Source organism: Podarcis bocagei (assembly GCF_964188305.1).
Source record: "Podarcis bocagei genome assembly, chromosome: 1".
Taxonomy (NCBI): Eukaryota; Metazoa; Chordata; class Lepidosauria; order Squamata; family Lacertidae; genus Podarcis; species Podarcis bocagei.
This window is the reverse complement of record NC_138125.1, coordinates 88,535,195-88,554,625: the sequence shown is the minus strand read 5'-3', so window position 1 is coordinate 88,554,625 and position 19,431 is coordinate 88,535,195. Positions and strand designations below refer to the sequence as shown.

The window sequence follows — 19,431 nt, the reverse complement described above, 5'->3', positions numbered from 1 at the left end:
AATTTCTACCAGGGCTCAACACTAGAACCCATTTTCAGTAGCAGGGACAAGGCCTTGAACGCATGAAGGCATATTTAACAAAAGTGCATCTGAACATGTGAGCATGTACAGAGTACTTTTCTCTCTTCCTGCTGGGCAACAGTTCTCTTGCCACAAAGCATTCCCTTTCAGCAAGAGGTTGAAGTGTTTATCTAGGCTGAAAGATTTCACAAAAAGGCCATTCTCCTTTGTGGATCCTGTAGAAAGGAGTTTCAGCAAAGTGTGGCTTGTCCCACTGCTGCAGCACTAGACTGCAGCACCAGACCTGCACCCATCAAAATTCACCCCGGGCTCTTGCATTATCAACTAGAACTTGGTCTGCCCATATGCAAGAGATTTCCTTTCACCCACTGTAACAAAGATAGCGTTAACTCATGTGCATGTGTGTGTGCCACCAGTTTGGTGCTGTCAGATGCAACCAGATGCATGCCTGGCGTCTCCCCACTGTTACCAGTCCAACTAAGTTGTGCCTCCTGCCACATCCTAGCAAAGGTGATGTCAGGGAGACCACAGCATCGCATGCAAGACCCTTCTATGTCATGCAGTTACTCCAGTGTGCTTGATGTAACGTAGCCTAACACTGTGCTAAAACCTCTCATGTGCCCTTCCCAAAGAAGCAGAGACGTTTGGATTTTGCTTGCTGTCTGTTCTGCTCCCACGGCATGTGGCCACTCGCTTCCCTAGGTGGGTGTTTGTTCAAACCTGGGCTTATTGGTAAACAGCATCAAATGGGAAATGGCTTCATTGGAATGCAGAGCTCTTTTTAAACGTGATCAGAAAGAAGCTTTGTTAATGGTTTTGCTGTAAGGTTGTCAGATTGCATCCTGCTGGTGCCACTTTTACCTTCCTGGGTTCTGTCCCTCACCTTCTTCCCACTGACAAAACTAGAATGCTGCTGGCTTTGGCACACAGAGGAAGAGAAAGGAGAAGGCACAGGCCTTCCCGCTGTACTGCTAAAGGTAAAATAAACCTCTCCTGTTTACAGCCCAGCAATCTTACTGATGACTTTTCTGACTAACAGCCTCAGACACATCAAAAGACTGCATGGAGATTGGTCCACTGGGGCAAAAGGGCCATTGCAGTCTACCCACAGCCAGCTCCCACCTGCCCGCTCTCACAGTTACAGCGGGTGGCTCTGCCTGTCACTGGCTCTACCTCTACCAGCTAGAGAGCTTGTATGACAAGCTAGGATGCAAGAACTTAGTTTACTGGCCCTTATGTAAGATATGTGTCATGTTCCAGTCTTTAAAATTAAATTGTTCAAAAGGAAAAAAAAGGCAGGCAGTTCACCCAGTGTTTTGTGGAATATGGTGAGATCAGATGGGAGATTTGATCCATTTTGCAGCATTTACCTGTATTTTGATTTAAGTTGGGGTTCTGATGTTTCATCAGATGAGCCTTTGGTCTGATCCAGCAAGGCTCTTCTCGTGATGTATGTCTGTGCATGTGTTGGCGGGAGGGATTAGTAGAATGCCTGCTGCTGTCCTTCCTCACAAGCTATATCAAGCACCCTCTGGTGTATGTTCCTTGCTGGACAGGTGAGCACTGTGCAGCTGTTGCAGGGGGTGAGCGCTGTGGGATTAGTAGCTTGAGCTAGGGGCAGGGCTGTTTGGGAACGAGCATTATCATCAGCGGTGGCCAAGCGAGATCACAGGCTCCCAGCCAAACCCCCTTGCTTTGAGCTTGCCAACGGATGCTGAGTTCAAAGGGCTGAGGTGTGATTGATGTGTGAAGATAATTCTCCCCCCTGCTTTCCCCAGCAGCATGTGTGTGTGCGCGCGCACACACACACACACACACACACACACACACACACACACACACATATACACACTCACTCACTCCTCCTTTCCCCAGCCTGCAAAGTGGTTGTGGAGAATGCTGATGGGAACAGAGGGATCCCTCATGGGTTTAGGAAGAGGCCAGAACATTTAAGGCAGGCAGGATGAAGTGTGTGAGGGCACTGAGCTTAGACCTTACCATGAGGCAGCTCCAGCCAACTGGGCTAGATCAGCCCTTCTGAAGAAGGCAAACCGCATGTTTGCTTCAGCATACCCTCCAACATTTCTCCGATGAAAATAGGGACCTCCTAAGGAAAAGTGGGACATTCCAGGGTCAAATCAGAAACCATGACGGTTTCTGTAAATCCCAGACTTTCTCTGGAAAATAGGGACACTTGGAAGGTCTGCTTCAGGACTGAGAGGATCAGACAGATTTTGCCTCTGATACAGATACAAATGAGAAGGAAACACGAATGGGCTCATGCTATCAGGATGCAGTCTCGGCAGTGCCGGGAACTGATGAGACTTACATCTCATGGATCAGGTGTGGGAGCAGCAACCACACATTGAGACCCAGGGGCCAAGGATCAGTTTAAAAGGCACATTGAGAGACTAGTAGGGGTAGCCATTTGGCAAGGCCAAGGGAGAAAAGATTGAGTTAGAGTGCATGTAAGGGAGAAAAGAAGAGAGAAGAATTAGAATGCCAGCAATGGCACAGGATTTAGCCAGAAGTGTGAGGAGGACCCAGGAGAACTAGAGGCAGTAGCAAGTGGTGGGGGAAGTCATCTTCATAATTTGCACAGGACACAAAATGTTTCTAAAGTTGCTCCTGAACAGAATATTCTAGACTCTCTCTAGCAGATCAGATGTAAGCTTTCATATCAAACTCACAACTTAACTCTGACACAGCACCAGTGGTCAGTATAGTCAGCAAGAGTCCTCCATCAACAGTTGTTTCAAGACTGAAAAGGGAATTCTCTGCACTCATATGGAACAGATTAGCAGAACAGATTAATCCATACCCAGTGGAGGCCGGCCCATGAGGATGAATGAGGCACTGCCCTACCAGCCTCAGTCTGCCATCAGCCAGCTCCCACCTGCCTGCCTTCTAACTTCCACCCCGTCCAGGGGGTGGCACTGCCTGCCAACTTCCTCTTCCTTAGTCTTTCCTATGTGGAACTCAACCAGAGAGACTAGAATAACTTGGCTCTGCCCATCATTGGCTCTGGCTCCACCTATTGTTGGCCTTCCTCCTTACCAATGTTCACGGAGACCAGCCACCACCACTATGCAGACCCATAAGCAGAGAGTTAAAGGAACTTGAGGCACCAGGCCAAGACAAGCAAGCTCACAGGGCTAAAGGATGAGCTACACTACTTAAGACTTTGTAGAGGCATGGAAAACAAAGACGGACAGCCTATGCAGATGTCTCTGTGTGTACATGTACATGCACATATGTTTCTTCTGGACAGAACAGCAATAAGACCCAGATGAAGGCAAAACTATTCCTGAGGTTGACATCTTTTTTCTTGACAGCAGCTCTGGGTACTTCCACACAACACTTTATTGTGGCCTCTGTGCAGCATCCACATCAACATGACGGCAGCCTCATCAAAGTGCCACCCCATATTTTCTTGCTATTAGATTAGGATTTACCGTTTCGGTGGAAAATCTGATAAGTAAAACAAACAAAATTTAACATGCACTCTGCTCCCAAGTTCCCCTTGCAGCTTGAGCACACCTTGAGCACACTGAGAGCTTACAGAAGGAGGGGTTGGCAAGGTAAGCTTCCAGAGGTGCCAATATTGTAGTGAGCATTGTGGTAGACTTTTCTCCCCTCCCCAATTCATCCATCTAGAGGTCCTAGAGAATCTCGTGGACCCCTCCATAGATAGAAAGGCTTTCGAGGTGCTGAGGTTCCTCCCACAACCTTTGGCTGAGTGCAAATTAAATAAATAAATAAAAGCTGACAGCTCCAGAATGTGAAACCAAGATACCACCCACCACCAACCAACCTGTAGCGCTTTGGAGCCTTATGAAACAAGGTTGCAGGGAGCTCCTCCCTGGCGAGGCCTGTGCACCGTGCCCCTGGCTAGACTGGTGCACCCTGCCCACTCTTCCCTTCCCTTCCCGTCTGGTGTTCCTTTTGCAGAGCCTCAGGGCCAACATTATAGGCAGGGTGGGGATTTATCAGACAGCACCAGATACCAATAGGGTGACTCATCGTTACCCAGCCCATGCAGGGCAAAGCGGGCAACAAGGGCTGTTTAGGATGCAACAGCTTGCTTCTCACCAGAATCACCACCACACAAGCACAGGCCCTGAATTCTTTGCACATTCTGCTCATACGGTGGGACCCCAAGCTGCCCACCTAAAAGGGTCGTTGGGCATTCGTAGCCAGCAAGCAAGAGCGCCCAGTCTCAAGTCATTTCTGTCTTGGAACAATGTAACTTGGGACTCTTTCCAGGCCCTTGCTACTGCCCTATTGGCGTGTGGGAAGCCTTTCCCTTACTAAATGATCATTCTGCTCCTTTTGTGCTTTTCCAAATTAGGAAATGTTGAGGTCCTCCCCAGTGCCACCCCTGTTCCCCTTTCCTAAGTACAGCAGATTCTTGGACAGGATTAGAGACACCACTGCAGCCTTGATCCAGCAAACATTTTCTGGCTGCAGCAGCAGTCCTCAGAATTTGCAAGTACCGTGGCAAACGCCCCACACAAATAATCTCAGCAGCCCATGCATGTTGAGAACATAAATACAACATTCCCAGTGTGAAGGCTGCCTGATGGATCACCCATCAGGATGAGTGCCATGGAGCTCAACTGCTGAGCTTTGGGTGGAGAGACTGGCATGTTTCTTTCCAGGGGGCCCCCATGTGCTCTTTTCCCCGCAGTTCCATTTTGCAGATTTGGCATAAACCAAAGCACCCGCATGTGAGTTATTGTGAGATGCAATGCAAAGCAAGTAGACATCCCTAGGCTTCACCCAACAACAAATTTCATGTCTCCATCATTACACCCTCAGACACACACCATCTCTGATTCACTTTTATTCTCACAATAATAAAATAATTTACCAACCACAGTTACCATCATACTACATGCCTACAGTGCCTGTATGGGACACTGGAGTCAGAGGTCTCTGTGCCCCCACCCTTCAATCTCTTGCTAGAAACATTTATTTTAAACAAACTCAGCATTTTTAATTTCTCTCTCTTTCTCCCTCCTGAATAACAAAGATACTAACGGCAACCAAAACAGGTCTTGAATTGGTCCAACGTGAAATGTGGCAGCTGGTATAGCTCAGTCGGTAGAGCACAAAGCTCTTAATCTCAGTGTCGTGGTTTTGAGCCCCATGTTGGGTGAAAGATTCCTGCATTTCAGGGTGTTAGACTAGATGACCCTTGCGGTCCCTTTCCAACTCTACAATTCTATGATTTCAACCCAGGATTTAAAAAAAGAAAAAACAGGTATTTTGTTCTGTAAGGGCTGCCTGCCACCTGAATGATCCCAGTGCGGGATTTGTAAGATACATCACGGGGGGAGGACTGAGTGAGGTTCTGCAGAAGGAACCTACGTAGGTGTCTCCTGGGCCTTCGAACCACAGCTGGAGATGCCAGTGGCCAGAAGCAGCTGGAGTTAATGTCAGGGATTCCAGCTAAGCCCACTGGCGTGCAGCTCTTTGTGCTTCAGAGGTGCCAGGCTCGCGACTAACGCCCATGTACAACCGAACCCCTTGAGTGCTCATGCACAAGTCAGAAAGGAGGAGAGGAAGTGCCAGGGAGATGATGTGAAACACAAACGTGCCAGGCTGCCCAAGCCGTGCCTCCTGCTTTTTGCAGGGCTCCACTGTGCCCAGTAGAAACCGCAGAGTCTCTGGAGCGTCCAGCAGGGGCCACGGTCTTCATTTGCAGACGCTGACCCACTCTGTGAGCCGGCACTCCTCGCAGGCCACGAAGCAACACCAATGGAACTTGCAGTTGCATCGCTCGCTGCGCGTCTGCCGCAGGATGTTGTGTCCCCGCCCGCAGCACAGGCTCTCGCAGTTGTCCATGCCTGGGCTGGTCTTGTTGCATAAGCGCCCTTGCGTCCCCATGGAGTCCAGTGCCGGCTCCCGCTCGCAGAAGTCAGGTGACTTCTCAAAGTAGATCAGGTCGCTGATGCCGGCCCGGCGCCTCTGGCGGGCGTGGCTCAGCTCCATCTGCCCTGTGTTCCTGTTGTGTGGCCGGATCAGCATGGCCCCATAGAAGCGCTCCTTCAGCAGGGAGCCCACCAGGCGGAACTCAGGGGTCACCTGCCAGCACGTCTTCAGTTGGCAGCTCCCCGAGGTGCCGTGGCACTTGCATTTCCTCCGCATGTTCTCCATCACCACCTGCCAGGGGCACAAGCAGACAGTGGTTAGCAGAATTCAGCTAAAGCTTTGCCTTGCACTGCAGTTTTGTATTCCCCTCTAGCACACCTTGTTCCCAATGGGCAGCTTGGCTTTGCCATCCCTTGGAACCAGTGTATGCTGCTGGGACAAAGGGCTCTCTATGCAGTTTTGCCTAGTTGAAACAAGTGGTCACACAAAGGGTTCTCCAATAGCTTGCTTCATCTTGCTGGGCCAAGGAGAGCCACCAGAGCTCAAACTGCTACTTTCACGAAGCCGGATAGCACAAATCTTGAATACAGCAGCAGCCCAACTTTCCAGGTTGAAAGAACAGGACTAAAATTGTATATAAAACATGGCTAACACGCATACTAAAAACAAATATAAACAAAAGCATCATTACAAACAGTGTTAGTATCAATAACTGTTTAACACAAATGTAACTGCAGGCTCGTCCACACTTCCGTTTGTGCTGTCCCTAAGAAAGCACAGATCCCATCAGTTTTCCACTTGACCCACTCCTTTCCAAGGAAAAATCCGCTCTTTAGCAATAGAATGGAACAAATGGCAATCTGGGGGAAACCCAAATTTCCATTTGCTCCAACTGAGCACTAAAGAGTGGTTTTCCCTAGGGGAAAACAGCAGAACAAGAGGAAGTATGAATTAGCCCTAAATCATGTGTCTGGATGGGCTTGCCAAAACAGGTATCAAAGCGTTCATCCGCACTTCCCCTTCCTTTGCTCTTTCCAGGCACACTGTGATTTAAAGCTCCATGTCCAGGTGCCCTTTCCCCTGTCCCTTCTGGAACTTTCCCTGTGAAAACCTGCTCTTTAAAGCCCAATTGGAGCAAACATCAATTTGTGGAAAACCCGAATTAATGTTTGCACTGGTTCAACTTTAGCAGGCAGAGAGTTCCAGAGTCACACTGACACAGCCGCCACACCAAAGTGCAGAATTAACATTCTACGGCACTTGTAAAAAGTGCAAGTAACACAGATCAAAGTGATCCAGTAGGCACATAGAGGGAAAGGCTTAGGAAAATTAGTCCCAAGTTGTTAAGGGCTCTAACAGCTTGAACTCAGCCTGGTACATCTGAATTTCAATAATGTGATTAATCATTGTCACCTATAACGGAGGGGGGAGAGGTCCTTCCGCATGTGGGATGTAGGTGTGAGCGGCATTTGCCCTTCCCAGGATTCCATATAAATAGATCCAAACTGTTCCCAGTTGCTATGGTGTTCATTAAGAGGTGGGATGAGGATAGTTTGTTCAACCCTGTATGGGTGCAGCTGTTGTACCTGGTTACATGCAGCGACGTGCGGTCAGGGATTACACGGCTGCAAGAGGGTAGGGCTGTTTGCAGAGTGAGAATGAAAGATGAAGCTGATGCTCTAAAATTATGCATCAGTAACTCAGATTTAGACAACATTCATATCTCTTTCTTTAAAAAGAAAGAGAAAAAAGCTGGCTTTTTAAAAAGGTACTTATCTCCCCCTCCCCAACACACTTTATTTTGGAGTCTTGCTGCGAAGTACACAGGGCACTAAGGTTCCTTTCTGTAACTATAAAGGCAAGAAATGTAAAAGCTGCCTTTCCTGATTTCTGCAAGAAAAAACTAAAGCTAAAATGCAATTTTAAAAAATTGAAGCTGCAAATATGCACAGCACAATGTGTAATCACCCCTCCCTCTCAAATGGAAAGGTGTGTGTGTATACTACTTCCAAGTATTGAGCAACTGCATAGACAAAGGCCACAGAAGAGACATTTGAGTTTTGTTTTGGATTCCAAATTTCTGGTTCTGCGAGAAGAAATGTAACTTTCAACATCCTGATTTGGTTTCCCAAGCTCTAACTATTGCAACTGTGTTTATTCTGAGTTTTACTTGATCTGAAGCTCCATCTGGGACTCTGGACTGAAATGATTATTGTTATTAAAGTGGGCCCTGCCCAAGTTTATCATCTGAAGATCAAAACGAGACACATTAGGGAGGAAAGAAAAAGGGGAAGGAGCAGGGTCAATCAAGACTCTTCAGAGTAAAAACAGAGAAAATGAGTTGTTTGCCAGGTGGAAGGGCGAGAAATGGGATCCATGCAGGGAACAGAGAGTGCAAGTTTAGGACTGATTAAAGGGCTGGAAACTGTAGATAGAAGGGTCTAAGCAGCAATGCAGAGAGAAAGAAGAAAGGATTGATACAGAAGAGGAGAACATTGAAATATCTGAATATACTCACAAGAGGTTTAAAGCTAAAACAGGGAGAAAGACAGACTGCTGCAAACTCATCAGGATAACCAGCATAAATGATCTCTCTCCAGTACAGGGAAGAGCTGCCTACTCATTGTATGGCCAACCATCTCCAGAATCCTGAGGGAGCATGCTTTTGCCCACCTGCCTGGTACCTATACTGAATGTTCAAATGTGTTCTCGGTACTAGAAAAAAACGTCCCGAAGCTGAGATTCACCGGGGATGGGGGTGGGAGTGGAATCACCAAATAGAGAAGGGATGGAGGAAACTGGTTCTCCAGCTGCTGCTGAATTGCAACATCCATCATCCTTGACCATTGGCCATAGTGACTGGGGCTGTCAGGAGTTCAGTAACATCTGAAGGGCCAGAGATTCCCTGCCCCTGAGCTAGAGGGTCCGGCCGTAGCATCTATCTCATATTATGTTTGGATCCAGCTAAGATGACTGGTTTGGCACTGGGATGCAGAAGACCTTGGGGCTAATAGAGAATTAGATATATTGTACAATAGAAGCTTCCACTTGATTGGCATGTAATGAGGCCCTGAAGGTTAAGTTAACTCTCTGTTTGACCTTGCATGTATGCTTGGAAGGCCTAGGTCAGGTGTGGGGTACCTTTGGCCCTCCAGCTGCTGCCGAACTACAACTCCCATCACCCTTGGCTATGGATCACACATGCTGGGCTGACGGGAGTTGTAGTTCAGCAACATGTGGCAGGTCAAAGGTACTCCATCGCTGGTCCAAGTATATTGGGAGGAGAATGCCTGAAAAGAAAGCAACTGGGAGGGAGGGTCAGCAGTGGCTTTGGTGTAAAGGGCAGGGGGCTAAGCTAACACTCATGAGTTCCTCTAGGAATAAAGATGGGCAACTTGGAAAGAAGCACCCAAGGTGTGATTCCCTGCATAAGATCATTTTAAATAAGTGGAACAAGCCTCAGCCTGGGATGGCTTAATGCTGGATTCATCCTGGCTCAAGACTCGTGAAGGATGTCCTTTTGCTGGCTTCCTGGGCGGAAGTGCCCTTGTGTGAGGTTGCTTCTACCCAAGGAAAAGCCCAAGCACAAAGGTGGTGGGAGGTGCTGTGGAGAGAGGGAATGTTCTTTATCCAAGTTTGGATAGGTTGCTAGGCAGAGAAGCCTACTTGCTGCTTGAATGCAGCTCGCCCATCACATGCTGCTCCCTCCCTCTAAGATCTGGAGGGTACAGGATTATGGCCCCCTGCCTGTTATGTGTACTGAGGCCTGGAGCAGTGGTGGAGTATGCTTGTACCTCCCCGACCGTCAGGCAGGCATGTTCCAACCAGGGAAGAGGTGACTGCCTCCAGCCTGGGAAATCCCGTCTTCCTAATGGGTGGGCGAAGGCAGGAGAGAGCTGGGACTGACAGAGTAAACTGATGCCACTTAGCCCAGACACCACTATTAAAGGGGCAAAAGCCCTACCCTCTTTGGAATCTGGCCACCCTACACCATATCTATAGTCTCTGGGGCAGATCCTACAAATGGACCCACATAGATTTTTTGCCTTTGACTGCTGCTTGATGGTATGCAAGAACACAGCTCCACCTTATGAATTTCTGTCTGCCTCAAATGGCTATTCAAAGCACAACGTCAGGAAACAACAATAACTGTTCTATCTTGTGTCTGTTCTTGGAACAACAGGCAAGAGTGGACAAGAAGGGGGCCCTGGGAAGCCCAGCTGCAAGTCTGTGCCTATCTATTTAACCTATTTGAGGGGCAATTGGCAACACACCATATCTCAGCATGATATACCTCGCTGGGAAAAATAGAACAAATGCTGTAAAGCTCTTTATATACTGTTCTTGCTACTGGCTTGGACTTACGGCAGTCTTTTCTGCTCTGTTTGCAAGCAGGAAACTATTAATATCAGAGCACCTGGGAGGCATTCCAATACATAGTAGATTCTACCATAAGCGAATTAAGAACGTTATCAGGAAAACTGCCAATGTCGTGTGTGTGTGTGTGTGTGTGTGTGTGTGTGTGTGTGTGTGAGAGAGAGAGAGAGAGAGAGAGAGAGAGAGAATGAAACAGTTTGCTACCCACCAAGCCAAACTCAGTGTACCAGTGAGGTACACCTACCAGGTGTTTTGACAATCATCTTGCTCCTGCAGTCCCAGGTAGGGGCAAAAACAAGTGTTATCAGGCTCCTGGCAACCCATAGTACACTTTTTATGGCAAGTCACTAAGTGTGCAGACGGGCTCCATTTAGCTATATGCCACCTGCTCCTGCATGCATGCTATAGTAATTGTCAGGCAAGTGCATGTGTAGAGGGAGAAAATGGGACTTTGTTTATTCTACACAGTGGTACCTCGAGTTACAAACACTTCAGGTTACAGACGCTTCAGGTTACAGACTCCGCTAACCCAGAAATAGTACCTCAGGTTAAGAACTTTGCTTCAGGATGAGAACAGAAATCATGCTCTGGCGGTGCAGAGGCAGCAGGAGGCCCCATTAGCTAAAGTGGTGCTTCAGGTTAAGAACAGTTTCAGGTTAAGAACAGACCTCCGGAATGAATTAAGTTCTTAACCAGAGGTACCACTGTATATAATTGTGTACCAAAAGTCCTGTTTCCATTGGACACAACTTTCAGCATATTGGATTGTGCTATCTTGACTTCTGTTCACACAAGTTTAGCACAGAGCCCACACCCATTGTCTCCTACTCTTTGGCCAGATAGCCAGGCATTTGCCTGGTTTATTTCTTGCTTACTGTGGACTGGTTCAAATATCCAGAAACAGCATTGAGTGCAGCAGGACATAATAGCACATGGCTTTAAGTCTGAAGGGGGTAGGTGTGGGTCTGTGCAGCAGGTCACCTTCACTTCTAGCAACCTGAGACAGAAGTGCTTTAAAAAATAAGATGCTCCATATTCAAGGGCAGTATAACCCTGATTAATGGGTGCTGGAAGCAAGGAATAGGGAGAGGCTAGAGCCTTTTTAGAAGCTTGCCAGGGTGACCTGGCTGATGACAAGAGGACTGGACCAGATGGGACTTTTGGTCTGATCCAGCAAGGCAAGTTATGTACTTCATGGGTGCAGCTCTCGCCTTGGTAGCTCAGAGTTTTCCTAATGCCACAGCAATGCCAGTTGCCACAGATCCGTCCCTTAACCAAGCACAGCTGCAGCACGGACTGCCTTGCCAAGCAAACTCCTCCATGCCTCTTAGGGAGACAAAAGGGGCCAGGGCAGGCACACGATATCAGCCTGCAGAGCTAGCCAGTGCCATCTCCCCACCAAGTGCTAGCCCCGCTGCTTGCACAGATTTGATGGCAAGATCAGCCACACACACCCCACACATGCCGAAAGCAGCAAGCACCACCCCCTGCTATGCAGGAACACTGTAATAAAGGAAATTAGCACCAAATTACAGAGCACTAATAGGCTGGAGCCATTATCCCCCTTGCAACCCACCTAGTGGTTTGGAAACCATTTCCTGTGTGCTTCCCCTACTGGGGAAGGGTGCTGGGGAACAAAGTTCCCATCCTGCCCAAGGCAGGGGCTTCCCGAAGGAACCTGTGGGAGGACAATGTTGCTCCCCCTCAGAGAAGCCCTCCAGAGCCATCTTTCCTAAATCAGAGCTCTGTCTATACCATGCAGAGGGGATAACAAAAGGTCATTCACAGCAACCAGGCAGGGGCATGTCTTCCTCTCCCCCACCTCCACTCACTCTCCAGCCCATTACGCTGAGCTTGAAAGTACAACTGTTCAAAGGACACCTAATCTCAAAGAACAGCTGCACAGTACAATCCTATTGCATGTTTACTTGGATGAAAATCCCACCAAGTTCAATGAAACTTACTTCCAAGTAAGTGTATATATAGGATTGCAGCTGTAGTGGGGGTTTTTTCTTTTTTCTTTTTAAAGAAACAAACCACGAAGAGTCTTTTCTCTGGCAAAGGATCTACTGCAATTCTGTCAGCAAGGGACAGTTTCTGCAAGTGGGTGGAACACCCACCAGCACGTTCCAGGAAAGGCTTCGTAGGAGAAGCCAAAATGTGGGTCTCCTTGAATAGTGCTGGTAGGAGCCAAGGTTTAGTTTCTTCACTCCCATTATTCTACCCTTTAGGTCACAAAGAAAGCATCCGGTGGAAAACTGGTCTCAAGAGGGAGAAGGGCAGAGGGAATCAAAATGCTTTTTTAAAGAAAAAGATGCTTAACATGGTAAGAAATTGGGGACAAGTATCCCATCATCATGGGCCAGTTCTAAAAAATCCTATTAGGGCTCCTCAAAATATGCCTAGTTTGTTCATATTAAGTAGAATTGCCACTTTATTAAATTAACTTGCAACTGAGATATGTCCCATTCCTCCCTCCCAGGTCTCCCCTCTAAAACCCACCATAAGAACAAGCCCTTTCTATCACCTTGAGGGCCAGGTTACAGGTTTGAAAGGTCTTTTCTGAAGAATGCTCTCTTGTGGAGCACGTCCTATGCCAGTAAACTCCAGTGAGGGTAACCCAATGATAGCATAAGGTAGGCAGCAAAGTGCTGTGATCAGTGCCCACTGGCTAAGTCTGATACACCATTTCAATACACTGTAGAAATACTACATTGGGACACTGTGGGCAGCGCAGTCCCAGAACCCAGCTGGGGTACCTGGGTGTCAATGTAATGCAAACTGTGCAGCTGCCATGTGTCATTGCCAGGCCCAATCACCATTCTTGGATATATGCCTCTTTGACAGGGCCTTTTGTGGCTCCTGTGCTGCCTGGATCTTACTCTGCTGCCTCCTGATAGTCTTTTCATTGCACGCCTATCAAACACATTGATATCATGTACACACAAACACACACACCATCATTCTCCTGCTTCAAAGCAGTTTCAGGTTAGTCCTAAGAGATGAAAGAAAGCCACACATTTTGGCTGGATATAGCAGTCAAACACTGGTTCTAGCAACAAGGTGAGCCTTTCAGCTCCACAGGAGTAAAATAAGTGCATTCTTTTTAATTGCCACTGGTCAAAAAGCTTCACAAAGCGAAGATCAATGGACAAGGTGCATTTGTAGCCAGTGTTCAAACTCCCATTGTTCTAGGCACATTTTGCAACAGAGAATTTCATTAGGGTAAGCAGTTTCTGAGCTCTGGGCGCAGTACTGTGCCTAAGATTTCAGATTAAAACTGCAGAGTGGAAGGAAAAGAAGACCTTTTTCTGCCTCCCCACTTCCAGCTATTGTGTGAAGACTGGAGAAGAGACCCTCTTAAGAATATTAGGGGGGGGGCAGGGGAAGGACTAGACCATGTGAAAAATGAACATAGTATTTTAGTTGCAGTTCATTCATTTTCAGTTTTGTATTCTTGTTATAAAAAAGGGCGCCTAGACATTCTGTTGTTGTGCCCATAACTTCGGTTTAAGGTGCCATTTAGCTTCTAGCTTTCATATCTCAGTTTCTAACACTGTTTGTAGCAATCCCTCCTTCCCAGCTGTTGGATCTTCTTTGCCAACCAAGTTTACGCAGTTACTGGGGCGATGGAACAAAAACTTGCCCACAATATCTTTGCTTACTTTATTTTTAAATAATAATCAAACAGCTGCAAAACACCTCTTCTCAACACCACTCCTCACCAGTACTCAACAGTATTCTATAACAGTACACACTACACCACTTGATCAACTTAAATACAGTTTTCAAATAAACAATTACCCTATCACATCGCTGCATTCGGTGCAGTAGGTAAACTCCCCCCTGCTAATTAGTTAAATTGTTAAGATACCTCAGGTGTGCTAAATTGTGAAAAGCTCACAGATGTTCTGCCATGCAGGTTATAATTACAAACACACACACCTGAGTAGCACCACTGACCACATCAATATTAAGAAAACCCAACACCAGCTCCTAACACTGATACTAGATCCTAACATGGGACCTAACATCTTTTTTATAGAGACACTTTCTGCCTCCTTGTTTTGCTTCCAGTGTTTTGAAAAATGGGTAACCCTTTGGCGGAACGCTGGTCACTAGAATTAAATTTCTGGCTGCCATTAGCAGTCAGATTTATCGACTCTTGGGGATCCAGCTCCTTTCCTCACTGAAGCATAATATCTTATACGTCATAATATATTATACATCACGTATCCCCCCACAGATTTTTGATTTATATATTTTTTTAAAAGGAGATTCCATTATCAGCCTGGGCATATTGTTCCATCCAAGTATCCCATACATAACCTCAATTTCCCTGGATTTCAAAAGCACTGATTCTTGTACCAACCTTGGTGGAACAATGGTTCTCCTAAATGCACAGATACAAAGCAGTGGCAGAGTGGTCTGACTCTGATGGATTAGGCAGAGAGTGCAGGGCTCCTTCCCCCTTGTCAAGGAGCCAAAAGGTCAGAGTTAGGGCAGGCTTGTTTACAGGAGGAAGGCTTAACCTGTATTAGCAGTCATTAACCTGGATTAGATTTCTCCTATATCAACACAGCAAGGGCATTTGAACTGCAGATTTTACCTTTCCATCTCAAAGGAATGATAGAGAGAAAGGAAAACATTTCAGGCCAGTGATTTTCAACCAGTGCGTTGTGGCACCTTGGGGTGCCTTGAATGATGGTCGGGGTGCCTGCCTCTGTCCTTCTTTCCTTCCTTCCCTGCTTCCTCTGATGCCCTCTCATGTCTCTGCCTCTCAAAGGCTTGTACTGTTGTTTGTTGCAGCAGCCCTTGGCAGTGCTGGCATGAAGTGGTCTTGCTTAACACATACGTGAGTTAGTTCTCAGTGGTATATATCAGTGGGACAGTCACTTGCTTTTCCAATGGATTCTTAAAACAGTCCTATTGGACCAACTCCCCAGCTCACTGCATACCTGCTGATTGTGTGAGAGGACTCCTGCACCTTTTACGATTTACACAGAAGGCCAAGCTTCACCATGTATGGCTTTTCACATCAAAGTCATGCAGAGGCAGAAAAGCCACCCATGACCCCTTCTAGAAAATTCTTGTAAGGCACTGGAGCCCTTTCAGGATCTGGATGTGCCAGCCTTCAGTACTTGTAATTGATGAACTCATATAAATAGAAGTTGGCCCTATACGACTGGACATCTCTCTTGTATACCTTATTTTGAGATTCCTTATAAGTAACATGACACAGTTCATGGGCTTCCTTCTATCCTAATGTGATGTATCTCAAGTACTGATGTTCACTGCGGCTGACTTTATAGTTAGGAATGGTGAATCCAAAATAGAGTTCAATTTACCATACATACATTGTGGCCACTTCACGTAATTGGTACTTTAAACATATATCATAAAATAAACTGATGAGCAAAAGGCTGAAGGCTGTTATGATGCGCAACAATCCTAAATTACTGCAGATTGTCTTCTGAGTTCAACAATGCAATTTTTAGGAACATTTCTTTTTAGGATGCAGACTGAAAGGTAATAGAGGAAGTGGATGTGCTGGCAGAAGTCATTTTAAGGTAACAAGCTTTTTTGTCTGCAGTCATGCATCTATATTATTTAATTTGCAATGTTAAGCACTGCTCAGTTTTCACTTGCATATACTACCCTTGAGGATGTCTGGTGCACTAAGCTATAATTAGAACACTATTTCTCTTAAATTACAAAAAAATGCATTGTTAAGTAATCGTTCTCTCTAAAATATGGAACACATTATACTAGTGCTTGAACACCTGCACTGGCTTCCTGCTGCTTTCCAGGAACAATTCAAAGTACTGGTTTTGAATTTTGACCTAAACAACTGAAGTTAAAATGAAATTAAGGTGTCTCCAATGCTTACTTCTACACTTGCACAGAGTGGTCACAGATTACACACAGCTCTGTTCACAGGTATCAAGTGCAGCCAAAAGCTATTTTTGCTGAAGAACTTTGTCTATGATAGACAAATGATAGTAGTCTTAAGTACAGTGGTGTCCAAACTTTTTTCAAAGAGGGCCAGATTTGATGAAGTGAAGGGCCGTGAGGGCTGACCAAAGGGCCGACCAAGGTTGTTGACTTTTTTTTTAGGATTTTACCCCAGGAAATAAACTGCCACAGGGGTCGGATTAGGCCCCTGAAATGGACTTTGGACATGCCTGCCTTAATAGGTCCTCCGATCAATCATCTTGCTGCATAAATTAATCCACCCAAATGCTTGCCTAACACTTCCAGACTGTTGCCATTTTCAGGTGAGATTCAGGTAGGATTCATATACCATCAAATTCAGGTTGTGCAATTATAGTTGATTGGAAAGTCAACTAACAAACCCACCTGCCAAAAGATAAGACTTTTGGAAATAAGGGAAGTGATGGGATAATGCACTGGAAAGTGTGGGAGGTGAGGTCACACTGCATCAAAGCAAGTGTGGGATAACACTTGCTTTGATGCAATGTCATCTAACCTCCCTGAAAACAAATCAGAATGAATGCTCAATAAACCTATCACCTGGAAGCACCCTGCCTCTAAGGGGCTTCCCCATTCTCTTCAAGGGAGTGGGCAAGTCCATGCAGACATCCCTCTTTTTTCTGTTTGCATGTTATTAGAAATGGGTGCATCAGATCAGATAGGTGTACCTATACAATGCTGGTGAGGAATCTGCAACTCTTGGCCCAACTTCGTGTGAGTGGCAAATGGGAAAAACAGGTGGAAAAGGACAAGGGGGGGGGGAGAGAAGTGGGTGGCAAAAAGACAGAAAGGGAGTAGCTGCACCCACTTCTGCCTCTACTGTTGTCTGACAGATTACTCCCACGGGAATAGAAAAAGGTTGGCCCTCCCCAGCTGTACAACTTAGAGATGACTGCACAATTTTTGCTAGGCTTACTTCCACTGAAAATGTTCATTGCCATTTTCTTCCCTTAGCAATTAACTTCTTCATCCATCTTTTGTTATTATAAAACCACTTTCTAGTTGCAGGTAATGAATTAGTAATAGTAACTCTCACTGGATTTTCCTGTAGAACTATTAGTTGTGGGGGAATAAAGAGGCTTGAACCTAGCTCAGATCATGGGTGGCCACCCACTCAAACTGTTCAGTATTTTAGCGTTCAAACCTAAATCAGCAGAATGATGTGCTTGACTGAATCAAGCTTTTCTCAAAACCTCACAAATGCTCTTCTCCAAGATGGGGGTTACTGCACTGGCTGATCTACATCTCAGTATGTGCCATGCAGGAAAAAAAGATTCTTTGACCCCTTAAAAACTAAAATATATTGTAGCGTAAGTTTTGATGGGCCAGAATCCACTTTGCCAGATGCATGTACAGATAGTATCTCTACTACCTGCAGCTCGATGGTTGCTCAGTGAACAACAAATATTCTGAATACAGAGCAATTTCAGAGATGTGCATGCAGATCATTAAGCAGATCAACAGCTTTAATCATCATGAACTACTTTTGTGCAAGGAGACGGTGTTTGTGTGTTCACAAGGACAGGATTTTAAAAGCATGTTACAAAGGGCTGACTCTGGCAACACCAGCTGCCACTTTACAGGCTCCATTTCACAAGGCAGTTTACACCAGGAAAATATAGTGCTGGAACTGGTCATTGTACAGTTTGTGCATGTCAGGAATGCATACATTTTAGCTAGTAAATTTTAGACAAATTCAGGGCTTCTAGCCATGATGGAGGCTATGCTCTGCCTCCAGTGTTAGAGGCCACATGCTTCTGAATACCAGTTGCTGGAAACTTCAAGAATGGAGTATTCTTGTCCTCAGGTCCTGCTTGCAGGTTTCCCACATGCATCTGGTGACCCACTGAGAGAACAGGATGCTAGACCAGATGGGCCATTGGCCTGGTCCAGCAGGCTCTTCTTATGGCAAAAGTGAAAACATGGTCTTCTCTATTTACTTTAAGAATTTGCTCCCTTGTGCCACTTATGAGGGTATCAAGGTATGAAAACCATCCCTATGTTGGGCAGGTTGCTGCTGCAATTCTGCAGCCAGCCAGATCTATGCTCACTTCTTATGGAAAGCAGAAATCCACTGAGCAGTGTAAGAAAACAGATGGTCCATCTCTTTTAGCATTCTCATGCACATCGTGTCCAGCCAAATGCCATGTCAGTCTCATAAGCAAAGGATAACATAATAGTCATTCTAGTCATGGTGGGATAAATAGTCAACAAATAGATGAATACAGTCCATGCCCTGTTTGCTCTAAGCATTCAGTGACTAGAAGTAAACTGCTTCTAATCATGGGTGTTCTATTTGCTTTCCAGTGAGCTTGGAATCAGACTTGAGTATGCAGAGCAACGGGGCCTTTTCTTATGGATTAAGTAGTTAAACAGAACAATAAATCTCTTGAATTACCATAATTTTCTTGCATGTTCCACACTTCTGCTTCATCTAAAATGCAAGTATGAGAAGCTATGCATCAGGGAAACAGAGATGAGAATGGCCCTACCATGCTATCATTTCTGCTGGTAAACAAACCACAATTGATGCTCTTGGTTCTCAGATTGCTCCAGGCAGGGATCAAGCACTGGCAGAATGCAAGCACAGTACACTATGGGAGGGCTTATCCACACTTACCTTTCCTCCGCTCTTTCCAGGCATGGTCCACGCTTTAAATCTTCATGTCCAAGCGCCCTTTCTCCCCACCCTTATGGAGCTTTCCCCATGAAAACCTGCTCTTTAAAGCTCAATCAGAGCAAACAGCAATATGCCCAAAACCCAAACTGATGTTTGTTCCCATTGAATGCTAAACTATGGGTGAGGGGAAAGCTCCAGGGCAAAAAAAGAAAAAGGAAACAAATGCTCAGACACAGAGCTTTTAAGCACAGGCTTGTGCCTGGAAAGAGCAGGGCAAAAGGTAAGTGTGGATAAGCCCTGACTCAAGTCTGCATCTGATTGAATTAGAAGTTGCCATCACATTAAATGCAGACAGCATTTTTCAGTTACGCCAGCCCTGCACAAACCATCTTGGACCAACCAGGTAGATGAGTGTCTGAGCTGGAATGATCAGCCTCTTTTATTTCTATAGATCAGGAACTGTCTGGGTTATTGACTCCCTCCCGGAAACCTTTTTCCAAGCCTTGACTCCAACTCCCCACCCAACCCATCGCTGCACTTTC

The 19,431-nt window shown here is 46.1% G+C and overlaps 1 protein-coding gene and 1 long non-coding RNA gene across 2 annotated transcripts in view; one reads left to right on the top strand and one right to left on the bottom strand.

Moving 5' to 3' along the window:
• Positions 1-4,849: 4,849 nt before the first annotated feature.
• WNT10A (Wnt family member 10A) overlaps positions 4,850-19,431 on the bottom strand; it is a 44,339-nt gene continuing 29,757 nt past the window's right edge. Inside the window, exon 4 of the mRNA XM_081201620.1 lies at positions 4,850-6,189. Within this exon, the coding sequence (XP_081057746.1) occupies positions 5,722-6,189 (468 nt within the window). The 3' untranslated portion in view covers positions 4,850-5,721. The remainder of the gene's footprint in view (positions 6,190-19,431) is intronic.
• LOC308591225 lies at positions 12,268-19,418 on the top strand. Its single transcript, XR_014010073.1, has 3 exons — positions 12,268-12,601; positions 15,790-15,845; positions 19,341-19,418. It is a non-coding gene; the product is annotated as an uncharacterized lncRNA (long non-coding RNA).